Here is a 12,593-nt window from a genome sequence, read left to right on the forward strand (position 1 = left end):
GATCTCTATAATAGCCATCTCTTTTCCACGTAGCACGACCGACTCCCTATTGGGAACCAGAAGGTGTAGACCCGTTCTTCTGCCTCTGCTCCTCAGCCTCCAATCGCTCACCATTCTCTGCTATAGTGCCTCGGTCTACTATCTCAGCAAAATCCTGCAACTTCAATATTGATACCTACTTGTAAATTTCTCTCCTCAGGCCTCTTTCGAACTGTCGTATCTTCTTCACCTCATCTAGGATAATGTACGGGGCGAATTGGGATAGCTCGATGAACTTTGCCGCGTACTACTGTATTGACAGTTGTCCCTACTTCAGGTTCAAGAACTCCTCAATCTTAGCCTCCCTGGACGAGGCTAGAAAGTACATGTCGAAGAATATTTCTTTAAACCGCTCCCACGTCATCTCCACAGGTACAGTCCTCTACTGCTCTAATAATCTCACCGCCGACCACCATCTCTCGGCCTCTCCAGTCAATTTATATGTGGCAAATAGTACCCTCTGTTCCTCATAACACTGCAACACTGCAAATATCTTCTCCATCTCCTGCACCCAATTTTCAGCAACTACAGGATCTGTCCCTCTTGAGAAAGCTGGAGGACTCATCTTTATGAATTTCTCGATCGTACTTCCGTGGCCTATAGAAGAACCACCCTGTTCCTTCAAACTTCTGGCAATCTCTACCACAACTTGCTGTGCTACGCTGCATAAAACGGCATTTGAATCACTACCCTGAGGGTCCTGCACCCTCACTCCCACTGGCATGGGCACTATTGCCATCAAGGTTCATCCTAAAAAACATGTAACTTAACTCAAAACCCCCATCACTATATATATCACTCAACTCATATAGTATATTTCTCCCAATTAACTCGTCACTCCTAATCTTAATTCAAAGTTCAATCCTGCAACCTAGATACCCAACCCGACGATAGTTTACAATGACTTTCCTGAAATCGTCATCCCAGGAAAATCACACAAACCATTACGGAAGTCCTGCATCTAGACTACAAAACCAGACCTCAAATTCCCATATCCTATACTCTGGTATTATTACTGCTGCACTCTAAAGTCTACAGAACCTAGTAACCTTGGCTCTGATACCAAATGTAGCGACCTCAATTTTCTTAACATAAAATGTAACATAATAGGTAAAATGATCAACCCAAACCCGTGGGTAGCGGGGACACTTGTCATTCACAACAGAAACCTAAGTAGTAGTAAAATAAAATCTTAATCATCTATCCAAAAAGCATAATACCAGAGTTATTTACATTCCCAAAATATTGTATATATTTACACTCTTAAAAAAAAAACAAAATAACACTAGGATCATACAACAAAAATCTCCTGATCCTAGTTCAATGCTTACCCTTCTAGTAGGGAAGCTCCAATCCCTTAACGGCGGCCTTGGCCCGCCAGTCTCTTTGGATTTCCTGAAAATCATTTAATGTTTGGGGGTGAGACACTTCTCAGTAAGGGAAAATAAACTAAATACAGTTGTATGGTAACATGAATATTTAATGTAATTATACATATACAGTACATTTCATATATCTGTAGACATTTAACATAACATACTGAATAATCATATGATTTCATAATAGCTGGTAAATCGTATCGCATGTAAACATCTGTTATACTGATAATACTGAAAATATACCCAGGATGAATAGCTAGCTGGTGTCATGTATTACCCCCCATGACGGGTTGTGCAGCCCGAAGGCGGGACCCCATTATGGCTGGCCGACCACTGCCGAGTCAAATATGTCTGTAAGTACAATGGGCTCACCACACCCTGGTCCGGACTACTAGGTGGACGTCCACACTCTACTGAAAGCCACATCAACTATGCATCTCCCACCCCCTCGTGGGGTGGTTAGCACTAATCTGATCATAAACATCTGATTTATAAGCTACGGTACCGAGCCCTTGAACTAAACTAAACTAACATCCTGGTTGTGATAACATATAATACATGATCATACATAACATCTTGAACTAAACTAACATCCTGGTTGTGATAACATATAATATATGATCATACATAACATCATTATGGCCTCGTGCCGAATATATCAAAATTACGGCCTCGTGCCAAATATATCGTAATTACAGCCTTGTTCCGAATATATCATAAATACGGCCTCATGCCGAATATATCAAAATTACGGCCTTGTGCCGAAATCATTTCAGGTATATACATTTTGAAAATAAATTGATTATCATACATTCGTCAAAATCATCGTAACATAACATATCTTTTCATAACACCTAAAAACATACTTTGCTCATAAAATCTTTCATATCGTAATACGTTCACATAAAATAATATTCATGTCACACATGCGCTATATAAAATCATACTTCTTATTCTAAAATCGTAATCCTCTGGCATTTCATATATACATATATGTTTCAATATAATAGCAGTATTTCCCAAACGTACATTTCATCCATAATATACAAGTATAACATTTGTTTTTCTGAAAATAAATTTACTTATAATTAATAATAAATTGCGTGGAAAATAACTATTTTAGTTTATTCTCTTACCTGACTACTGAGAAAGCCCCTAAAATATCCTAACCTAATCCTCGTAGGATTTCCTAATCAATATCCTAAAACTGAAAATTCCCAGTATTAAACCTCAGTATTTTCATGCATACATCATTTCCTATAACTATCGCAAGACCAAATTTGGCTTAAAAAATCTTACCTCAACTCAGGAATGATTTACAACTCGCTTTCACCGACGATCCACTCCGACAGATTCGGAGAGAACTTCCTCAGGAGCGTTGTGGTGACTTCGGTTTGTCGATTTGAAGTAAAACTGGCCCGAAAACGAAGAGAGAAGGAGAGAGAGTCGTAGGAGAGAGGAGAGAGAGAGAGGCGCTGAAAATGACAAAATATCCTGGTTTTCCACTATTTATACTGCCAGATTCGTCGCCGAGATAGGTCACTTTGTTGACGAATCCTTCAGTAAATTCATTGACGAAGCCCTGTGTTCGTTTCAAAATAGCCCAAACCGCCTCTCGGTATTTCCTCGTTGACGAAGCCCTGTGTTCGTCAACGAAATCTTTAAAGCCTTCGTCGACGAAACCTTGTGTTCGTCGACGAAGCTTGGCAGCTTTCCTTCTGTTCCTGTTTTCATTTTTCCTCCCTCTTTAATATCTAAATTCCACCTTTTATTCGGGTCGTTACAACTACACTCCCATTGGCATGATGTTATGGCTTCTTAAATCCAAGCCTTAGAAACCAATAATACATGGGTTCTTCAACATCTTCCACCTGGAAAAAAACCAATTGGCTGTAAATGGGTGTTCAAAACGAAACTTTGGGCCGATGGATCCACAGAGTGACACAAAGCTCGCTTGGTGGCCAAGGGCTACACTCAGGTAGAAGGTTTGGATTATCATGACACTTTTGCTCTTGTTGCTAAACTCGTTACTGTTAGATGTGTTCTTGCAATGGCTGCAACTCGGAATTGGCATCTCCTTCAATTGGATGTCAACAACGCTTTTCTCCATGGTGACCTCGATGAGGAGGTTTATATGATCCCTCCACCAAGTTATTGCAAACAGGGGGAGACTCGTGTTTGTCGTCTCCAGAAATCCCTTTATAGTCTTAAGCAAGCCTCTTGCAATTGGTTCTCTAAATTATCTTCTATTTTATTTGCAACGAGTTTCACCCAATCTCAAGCCGATCATTCTCTTTTCACCCGTTCTCGGACCAATTTTTTACTCTCATACTTGTTTATGTTGATAGCATTCTCATGGCAGGCAATGATCTCTTCGATATTAGCACTTTCAAATTCATGCTTGCTCAGAAATTCAAACTAAAGGATCTTGGAAAATTAAAATATTTCCTTGGCCTCGAAGTTGCTCGTTTTCCCACTGGCATATTTCTTAATCAACAAAAATATGCTCTTGACATCCTCACTGACAGTGGTCATCTTGGTTCTCGTCCTGCCCACTTTCCTATGGAACAAAATCTCAAGCTCAATAATACTGATGGTGATCTTCTCTCCGATCCAAGCTCATTTCGGCTACTCGTTGGACGTTTGATATATCTCACCATCGCTCGTCCTGACATTGTATTTCCAATCAACATTCTTAGTCAGTTTATGCTTTAGCTTAGACGGCCACATTATGATGCTGATGTACGTGCTCTTCGATACATTAAGACCTCTCCAGGATAGGGCTTATTTTTTCCTACTGACAACACTCTTCAAGTCTCCGCCTATTCTGATTCAGATTGGGCTAGTTGTTCCCTCACTCGCCGCTCCACCACTGGGTTTTTCATTCAGTTGGGCATTAGTCTGATTTCCTGGTGCACTAAATATGGATTTTCACCACAAATAGACTTTAAGACAATGAAAACAAACAAAACGCAGCCCAATGCAACTACAGTTTTTACTTATGCTATGTCATTAATATCAAATAACAGGAGATCATGACCCCTTGAAAAGGAGTTCCCTCCAACAAAATAGGTAATGCATATTTTTTTCCCCATGGCTAAATAGTAAAGGCTAATAAACAACAAAAACAATATCTCCAAAAAATTTGAATTTCTGATTTTGGGTGTATGTGTTTTATCACTTTAAAAGATAGTTGTGATAATAGTTCTATTTCTCGTAATTTTTCGCTCTGCAGAATTGCCTCATTGCTCATTTTTCACATTAATGTGAAGCTGCTGCTCTTCTTTACCCTTCAGCAGATGGGGTCTCAACTTGCTTACATCTAAGAGTTGAACTGGCTTCAGGAAGAAATCTTCTGCCCCTTCTTCCAAGCATTTGCTGATCCTTGAAGGGATATTCTTAGAAGACATGATTACAACTGACCCAAAAGCTGCAAGGCCTTACTTCCAGAATCAACTACTGTGACTTGTTCGTTCACACCGCACGACTACTCTAATTAAACAATCAATACATTTGCCTTTCAATTCTTAAGGCGAGGGTATCAATACTTTTATAAATTTTTTTGGCCGTCTTAAAATTTGGATCTGACTTAATTGGGAGGTTTGAATCATCTGAACTGATCTAGTGTTATGGAAGCATCTAGTTCTTTAATGGCTACAAATACTATCATCGATTCTCCAACCTCTTCTGAGATTGTTATCACTAGTCTCACCAGCGAACAATACCGTCATCTAGATCTTCTATTGCGCTTGAGCACCAACTTTGCCAATTTTGTCGGTAATCTTGCCTCTTGTCATTCTGCTTCTCTTTCAAACACTGAATGGATTGTTGATTCAGGTGCCTCCGATCACATGACTTTCAATTTGTCTTCTTTTGATAATATTCAGTTTCTTAATCAGCCATGCCCCAATAAACTTCCAAATGGTGACATCTTTTCTATAACTCATACCGGCACTATGCGGTTTTGTCCTACTTTCTCCCTTTCTAATGTTCTTTATGTGCCTTCATTTAAATTTAATTTATTATACATCAGCAAACTTACCAAGGATCTCAATTGTGTTACTATATTATTTCCCACCTTTTGTGTCTTTCAAGACCTATCAACGAGGAGATTGATTGGAATGTGTGAAGTACGGGACGGGCTTTACCACTATAAACCTACTCTTTGGCATCAACGTCTTGGTCACCCTTCTATTTCATGTATTCCAAAAACCTTAAATATTTCTTCTTCTCATTTGCTTTGTGATGTTTGCGCTAGAGCTAAGCACACTCGCTTACCTTTTTCTTTAAATACAAATAAGAGCACATTTTGTTTTAATCGGATTTATTGTGATATATGGGGTGGTTATCCTACAGTTTCACTTTTTGGTGCACATTATTTTTTAACAATCGTGGATGACTACTCGCGTGCTACATGGGTCTATCTTATGCGCATGAAATATGATTCTTTCTCTTGCCTTATGAACTTTTACGCCATGATTAAAAATCATTTCAATTGCACTGTTAAGCACGTGCGCACTGATAATGGTAGAGAATTTCTATTCACTCCACTTTAAACCTTTTTCCATGATCAAGGCATTTTTCATGAACGCAAATGTGTGGATACATCTCAACAGAATGGTGTTGCCGAACGTAAACATCGTCATCTTTTTAATGTGGCTTGGTGCTTACGTTTTCAAGCTAATCTTCCCATCTCTTTTTGGGGTGAATGCATTCTCACAGCCACTTATTTAATTAATCGCACCCCTTCACCCAACCTCAATCATAAGTCCCCTTATGAACTTTTTTTTTCAGAAACCACCATCATATACACACTTGCGAGTATTTGTGTGCTTGTGCTATGCCCAAACTGCTCGCCAACACCGTGATAAATTCTCTCTCCGTGCTATTCAATATGTTTTCTTAGGTATCCCTACTCATCATAAGGCTTATGATGTCCACGATCTTGAAAATAAAAAAAATTTCATCTCCCGTGATGTCACTTTTGAAGAGAATGTTTTTCCCTCTCATCTCATATCTCCAACGCCAACATCTCCTGCAATCCTTCCCTTTCCCATTTATGATATACATCCTTCCTACATATTACCTATTCCATCAACCACACCTAACCCTAGCTCCTCATCTCTCCCTCCTTCTGACTTGGCCTCCTCACCGCCACCCTCACCCTCACCCCCTTCCCCACCACCCCCTCCACCCACCTCTTCACGGCCCAATCGTGCTATCACACATCTCTCTTACTTGGCTGATTACATCTGCCCTACCTTACCATAATCCTCCACAGCTTCACAGGTTTCAAGATGTCCCTCAGGAACAGTTCATTGTCTCTCCTCTTTTTTATCTTATCATCATTTCTCTAATCACATTTGACTTTTCTTTCTGTTATGTCCCAACATCCCGAACCCACCTCATATTCTTAGGCTGTGCTACACTCCCATTGGCATGATGCCATGGTTTCTGAAATCCAAGCTTTAGAAACCAATAATACATGGGTTCTTCAACATCTTCCACTTGGAAAAAAAACCAATTGGCTGTAAATGGGTGTTCAAAATGAAACTTCGGGCCGATGGATCCATAAAGCGACACAAAGCTCGCTTGGTGGCCAAGGGCTACACTCAGGTAGAAAGTTTGGATTATCATGACACTTTTGCTCCTGTTGCTAAACTCGTTACTGTTAGATGTGTTCTTGCAGTGGCTGCAACTTGGAATCGGCATCTCCTTCAATTGGATGTCAACAACGCTTTTCTCCATGGTGACCTCGATGAGGAGGTTTAAATAATCCCGGTCCACCAGGTTATTGCAAACAGGGGGAGACTCGTGTTTGTCGTCTCCAAAAATCCCTTTATAGTCTTAAGCAAGTCTCTCGCAATTGGTTCTCTAAATTATTTTTTGTTTTACTTGCAACGGGTTTCACCCAATCTCAGGCCGATCATTCTCTTTTCACCCATTCTAGGGACCAGTCTTTTACTCTCATACTTGTTTATGTTGATGACATTCTCATGGCAGGCAATGATCTCTCTGATATTAGCACTTTCAAAGTCATGCTTGCTCAGAAATTCAAACTAAAGGATCTTGGCAAATTGAAATATTTCCTTGGCCTCGAAGTTGCTCGCTCTCCCACTGGCATATTTCTTAATCAACAAAAATATGCTCTTGACATCCTCACTGATAATGGTCATCTTGGTGCTTGTCCTGCCCACTTTCCCATGAAACAAAATCTCAAGCTCAATAATACTGATAGTAATCTTCTCTCCGATCCAAGCTTGTTTCGACGACTCATTGGACGTTTGATATATCTCACCATCACTCGTCCCGACATTGTATTTCCAGTCAACATTCTCAGTCAATTTATACACCAGCCTAGACGACCACATTATGATGTTGCTATACGTGTTCTTCGATACGTTAAGACCTCTCCAGGACATGGCTTATTTTTTCCTACTGACAACACTCTTCAAGTCTCCGCCTATTCTAATTCGGATTGGGCTAGTTGTTCCCTCACTCGCCGCTTCACCACTGGGTTTTTCATTCAGTTGGGCACTAATCTGATTTCTTGGCGCACTAAGAAACAAACTACAGTGTCTCGCTCCTCCGCCGAAGCTGAGTACCGGACACTTGCTTCCACTACTTGTGAACTTACATGACTCAAAACTCTTTTAAATAATCTTGGAGTACCGTATTTCTAGCCTATGCTCTTATATTGTGACAACCAAGCGGCTCTTCACATTGCCCAGAATCCAGTTTTCTATGAACGTACAAAACGTATAAAAATCGATTGTCATATTGTTCATGAAAAGTTACAGGCTAGCCTCTTCTTCATTAAACATATTCCTTCCCACAATCAGCTTGCTGATATCTTCACCCAAATTTTGAATCATGAACATTTTCAAAACTTATCACGCAAGTTGAACATTATGGATCTTCATGCTTCAACTTGAGGGGGAGTGTTAGAGAAATATACACTTTCCATCTTAGAAAAATACACTTTCCCATTTTTCAATTCTCTCAAGTATATATATACCCTTATAATATTCAAGAATCAATAGAAAAAATTATTTTTTTTCCAATTCTAAAAAGACTTAAGGGTTTGACTGTGTATTTAAAACATTTCACATTTTAAAAAAGATAATCAACATGAATATTTTCAAGGATTCTTTTTAAATTAAAAAAATTCATTTTTTTAAATAAATTCAAACAGTGGTCCAATAGAGTTTACCCATATAGTTTAAAAAAAGAGTATACACTCACAAATTCACATGATCACAACCAAATCATGATCCAATTGGAATCCAACTCCTTTGACAGAAGACAAAATTCTTAGGTTTTTGAAATTTATTTAAATTTTTTAAATAGAAAATACCACAAACTTCTGTCCCTCCACATGACTCATAGCATTCAAATGGGGACAAAATCTTATTAAGATATAAATAAACTTCAATGAAGACTACTTTGTGTCCACGATCCACATTGACTCAATGAACTACTTGATTGTATTAGAGAAGCTGGCTCACCAGCACATGGTACTTGTGCTTGACAGATCAATAGATATGCCAAAATGAAAAGATAAGAATCAAACATTGTCCAGTCCACAAGCTCAAAACTGCTGCCACAACATTCAGAAACTATAATGGACTTCCAATGGAACATAATACAACACATTGAACTAGAATTGTAGAAATTGTTATTTCAAACTGCTCACAGTGATGCAGAGAGCCCTCAAACCCTACAAAGGACTATAGCAATACAATGGAAACTTCTAATCCTTTTTGGTATAGTGCCGAACCGTGAAAGCCAACCCCAAAATCAAGAGGGGAACTAGGAACTGCAAAATCTTGATCACGAACTCGGGGGTCTTGTCTTGGTTGTATGCTGCATCGGCCGGTCGAATGAACATACGCTTGAGTGGAACCGTCGATGCATCAATCTCGCCAATGTAGTATTTTTCCATCATCTCCCGAGCAGAATCACTATGACCCACATCTTCGAAATCATTTGTTGCATCTTTCCCTGCAATAATTTTCATGCAGAGTCCAGCACATCATGCTTATCCATTTGGAAATTTAAAAACTTGAGCCTTTGTCTGAGAGAACTTTGTCAAAGAAAAAGGAGAGGGGAGAAAATAAGTAGGGAATCAATTTTCCTTTCGTATTTTCTCTATATCCCAAAAAAAAAATTAAAAATGAAAATTAAGTTAATCCAAGATTGAAGACATGAAAAATAAAAATTCTGTGAATGATTAACTATATAGTTTCTCTCTTTCTCATCCTCGACAAGTAATAACCAAAGAAGAAAAGGTAGATTCCTTCATATCTTCTTTCCTGTGTTTTTCAAGTTCCAAATAAAACCCAAAAGTTAAAAAGTAATGACAATATAACCATACCAGTCGCTGATAACAAAACTTCATCACCTCCAGGATGATCATCCATGAATGATGTCACATCATAGACCTGATACACATGGTTGAAACTCAATTCAAAATTTCAACAATAATTTACACAACAATAAATAACACCTACGAACATAGTAATAAACTAAACTATTTATTGTATAGACCACCAAAACCTAGAAGATTTTTCTTAGTATTTTGTATTTCAGCTACTTATTTTTCTCCGAAGAAGACAGTAGCTCAAAATGAAACTCTCATTTTAGTCGCTTAAAAGGGAGGATCTCTATTCATACCTCAGTTAAGGAGTATTTAATGCAACAAAACATCAATGCCAATCATGACAATCCAAGTTGTCAATATGGATTTTCACCACAAATAGACTTTAAGACATTGAAAACAAACAAAACGCAGCCCAATGCAACTACAGTTTTTACTTATGCTATGTCATTAATATCAAATAACAGGAGATCATGACCCCTTGAAAGGAGTTCCCTCCAACAAAATAGGTAATGCATATTTTTCCCCCATGACTAAATAGTAAAGGCTAATAAACAACAAAAACAGTATCTCCAAAAAACTTGAATTTCTGATTTTGGGCGTGTGTGTTTTATCACTTTAAAAGATAGTTGTGATAATGTGATATTGCAGACAGGAAGGTATTCATATGGAATTCCTGTTGATGAAATACATTGAATTTGAAATTTGGAATAAAGGAAATTCAAACACCAGAAGGCTAGTTTAAAGAAACCCAAGCATAAGGTCCCTGCAATTTTTTCAAAAATAAACTGACTAAATGATGGACAAAGGCATCCAGAATTACCAGATTAGTATGGGTTCCATCAGGTTACAACATACAACTCCCATCAAATCATTCTTCATTTTATTAAGGTTCACAGGCAGCAGGATTTCCAAGAAAAATTGTTTAATGCCCCCATAACCAACTGGATTTTCTTTAACATCCAGCTGACTATCCAAATCTCAATGAACTTCTCATGATCAACTATCTTTATGCCGGGAGATGCACTATATGCATTCTAAATCAGAAAATTTTGGAGTCAGCCCACTCATTTATTATACACTATTTACACTTCAATTTTACATATCTATTTCATATTTTTGGCTGCTCACTATATCATGATTTGTGTCCCACACTCTGCAGGGATACTTTTCCTTTTTGGCATTAAAATGCTTGAAGCCTTGAAGGCTTGAAGCAATAAACAGTACTTACGAATCAATACCAATCTATTTTGTCTATTTAACAACCCTGACAAGTATTGAGACCAGGTCCTTTGGCACATATGGTCATTTACTTGAAATTTTGAGACAACATTGACACCCAAACATTTATAGACCCTTATGAGAAGTGTTGACATTTAAAATTTTTTCTCTAATATATAGTACATCACAATACTGTTATTTTTATTTTATTTTTAACTAAAAGGATGTTGCTTTTTGTATAACAGATGTTTTGATAGTGGTAAGAGATCTTGATAATTATATATTAGTTGGAGTGCAAATGGAAATTGAGCCCTTTAACTTTTAAACTGGTGTTGGAAGTAGATCAAATTCGTTTGCAAAATTCAACTACAAACCTTTAACTAAACGAATTTTTTTTTTTGTAATCCAAATTTATTTGAAATTAATTCTTTTAAGGAATGTTCTATGACGGTTTTAAATGATAAGGATGTGTTCGTATTCATAACTCTATCTATGTATATGTGTGCGAGTGCATACTATTATACATATATTTTGTCTTTCTTTCAAAACAAAAGTACATTCTGTTCACAAAATGATTTACACTATCATTCATTTCTATAGATAATAAGTCTAATATTGGATCCATAACTCTCTACTAGTACTAGCTGCAAATGAAATATTTCAATTTAGCAGAAAATAAATAATAAATCATTAAATGCTAAAGCACTTATCATGTTATCCAATAACAAAAAAATAATAAGAAGAAGAAGAAGAAAGGAGGATCGACAAACAAACGCAAAATCACATCATCGTGTTATTTGAAGCTTTAAACTAACCAATAAAATTTTGATTCTCTGCCACTTAGAAACACAAAATCAAACTACAAAAAAAAAAAAAAAAAATGTTTCCAAAATCAGACAGCTAAAAAAAATCCCAATTCAAAAGAACACAATCAAGCCCAGGAAAAAAATCTGACCTTCCCAGAAATAATAAGCCAACAATCTTTGATTTCGCTGTGCTTTGCTACTTCCTCGAATAAATAAACTTTTGGATCTGAAGCCATTTTCTTTCTGCTCACGCACCCAACAGAAAAGTAAAAATCACAACACAAACAGAAATTATCAAACGATCACGAGATTCAGAAACAAAAATATGAAAAGATTAACCAAAAAGAGATGAATTTACCTTCTGCTTTCGGGAGATTGAGAGCTTTGCGAGCCGAACCCTTTTCCCCCCTCTCTCTCTCAGTCGCCATTGCGGTGCGGCAGCGCCCGCCGTTTATAGCTCGAGATCTTCAAAGATTACAAAAATACCCTTGAGGATGAATAAAATTACGGAGACGATTTTGCGTAGCAGCCGAAGAATGGCATCGTGAGGGAGGGTGGTTTTGGGTGTAATGGAGTATCTTTCTAAAGTGTGGCGGTCAACGACCTGGGAGGGGATCCCCTGCGGCTGCGGATACATTTCTGCGTGTGCTAGGCACGCGTTTGTTCGCCACGTGTCATTATTCTAATAAATATTTAAAAATATTGAAAAAAGATTATTTTGCATGTTATTAATTTAAAATTTTATTTTTTGAAAAAATATTTGATTAT

General features: G+C 37.7%; 1 protein-coding gene across 1 annotated transcript; it reads right to left on the reverse strand.

Moving 5' to 3' along the window:
• Positions 1–8,882: 8,882 nt before the first annotated feature.
• On the reverse strand, positions 8,883–12,378 carry LOC131145629 (cytochrome b5). Its single transcript, XM_058094815.1, has 4 exons — positions 12,184–12,378; positions 11,975–12,068; positions 9,796–9,862; positions 8,883–9,422 (listed from the first exon to the last, which is right to left on the reverse strand). Exons 2-4 carry the CDS (start codon positions 12,059–12,061, stop codon positions 9,172–9,174), a joined length of 405 nt encoding a protein of 134 aa, XP_057950798.1. The 5' UTR covers positions 12,062–12,068; positions 12,184–12,378; the 3' UTR covers positions 8,883–9,171.
• Positions 12,379–12,593: the final 215 nt, after the last annotated feature.

Source organism: Malania oleifera, chromosome 13 (genome assembly GCF_029873635.1).
Source record: "Malania oleifera isolate guangnan ecotype guangnan chromosome 13, ASM2987363v1, whole genome shotgun sequence".
In the NCBI taxonomy this organism is placed as follows: Eukaryota; Viridiplantae; Streptophyta; class Magnoliopsida; order Santalales; family Ximeniaceae; genus Malania; species Malania oleifera.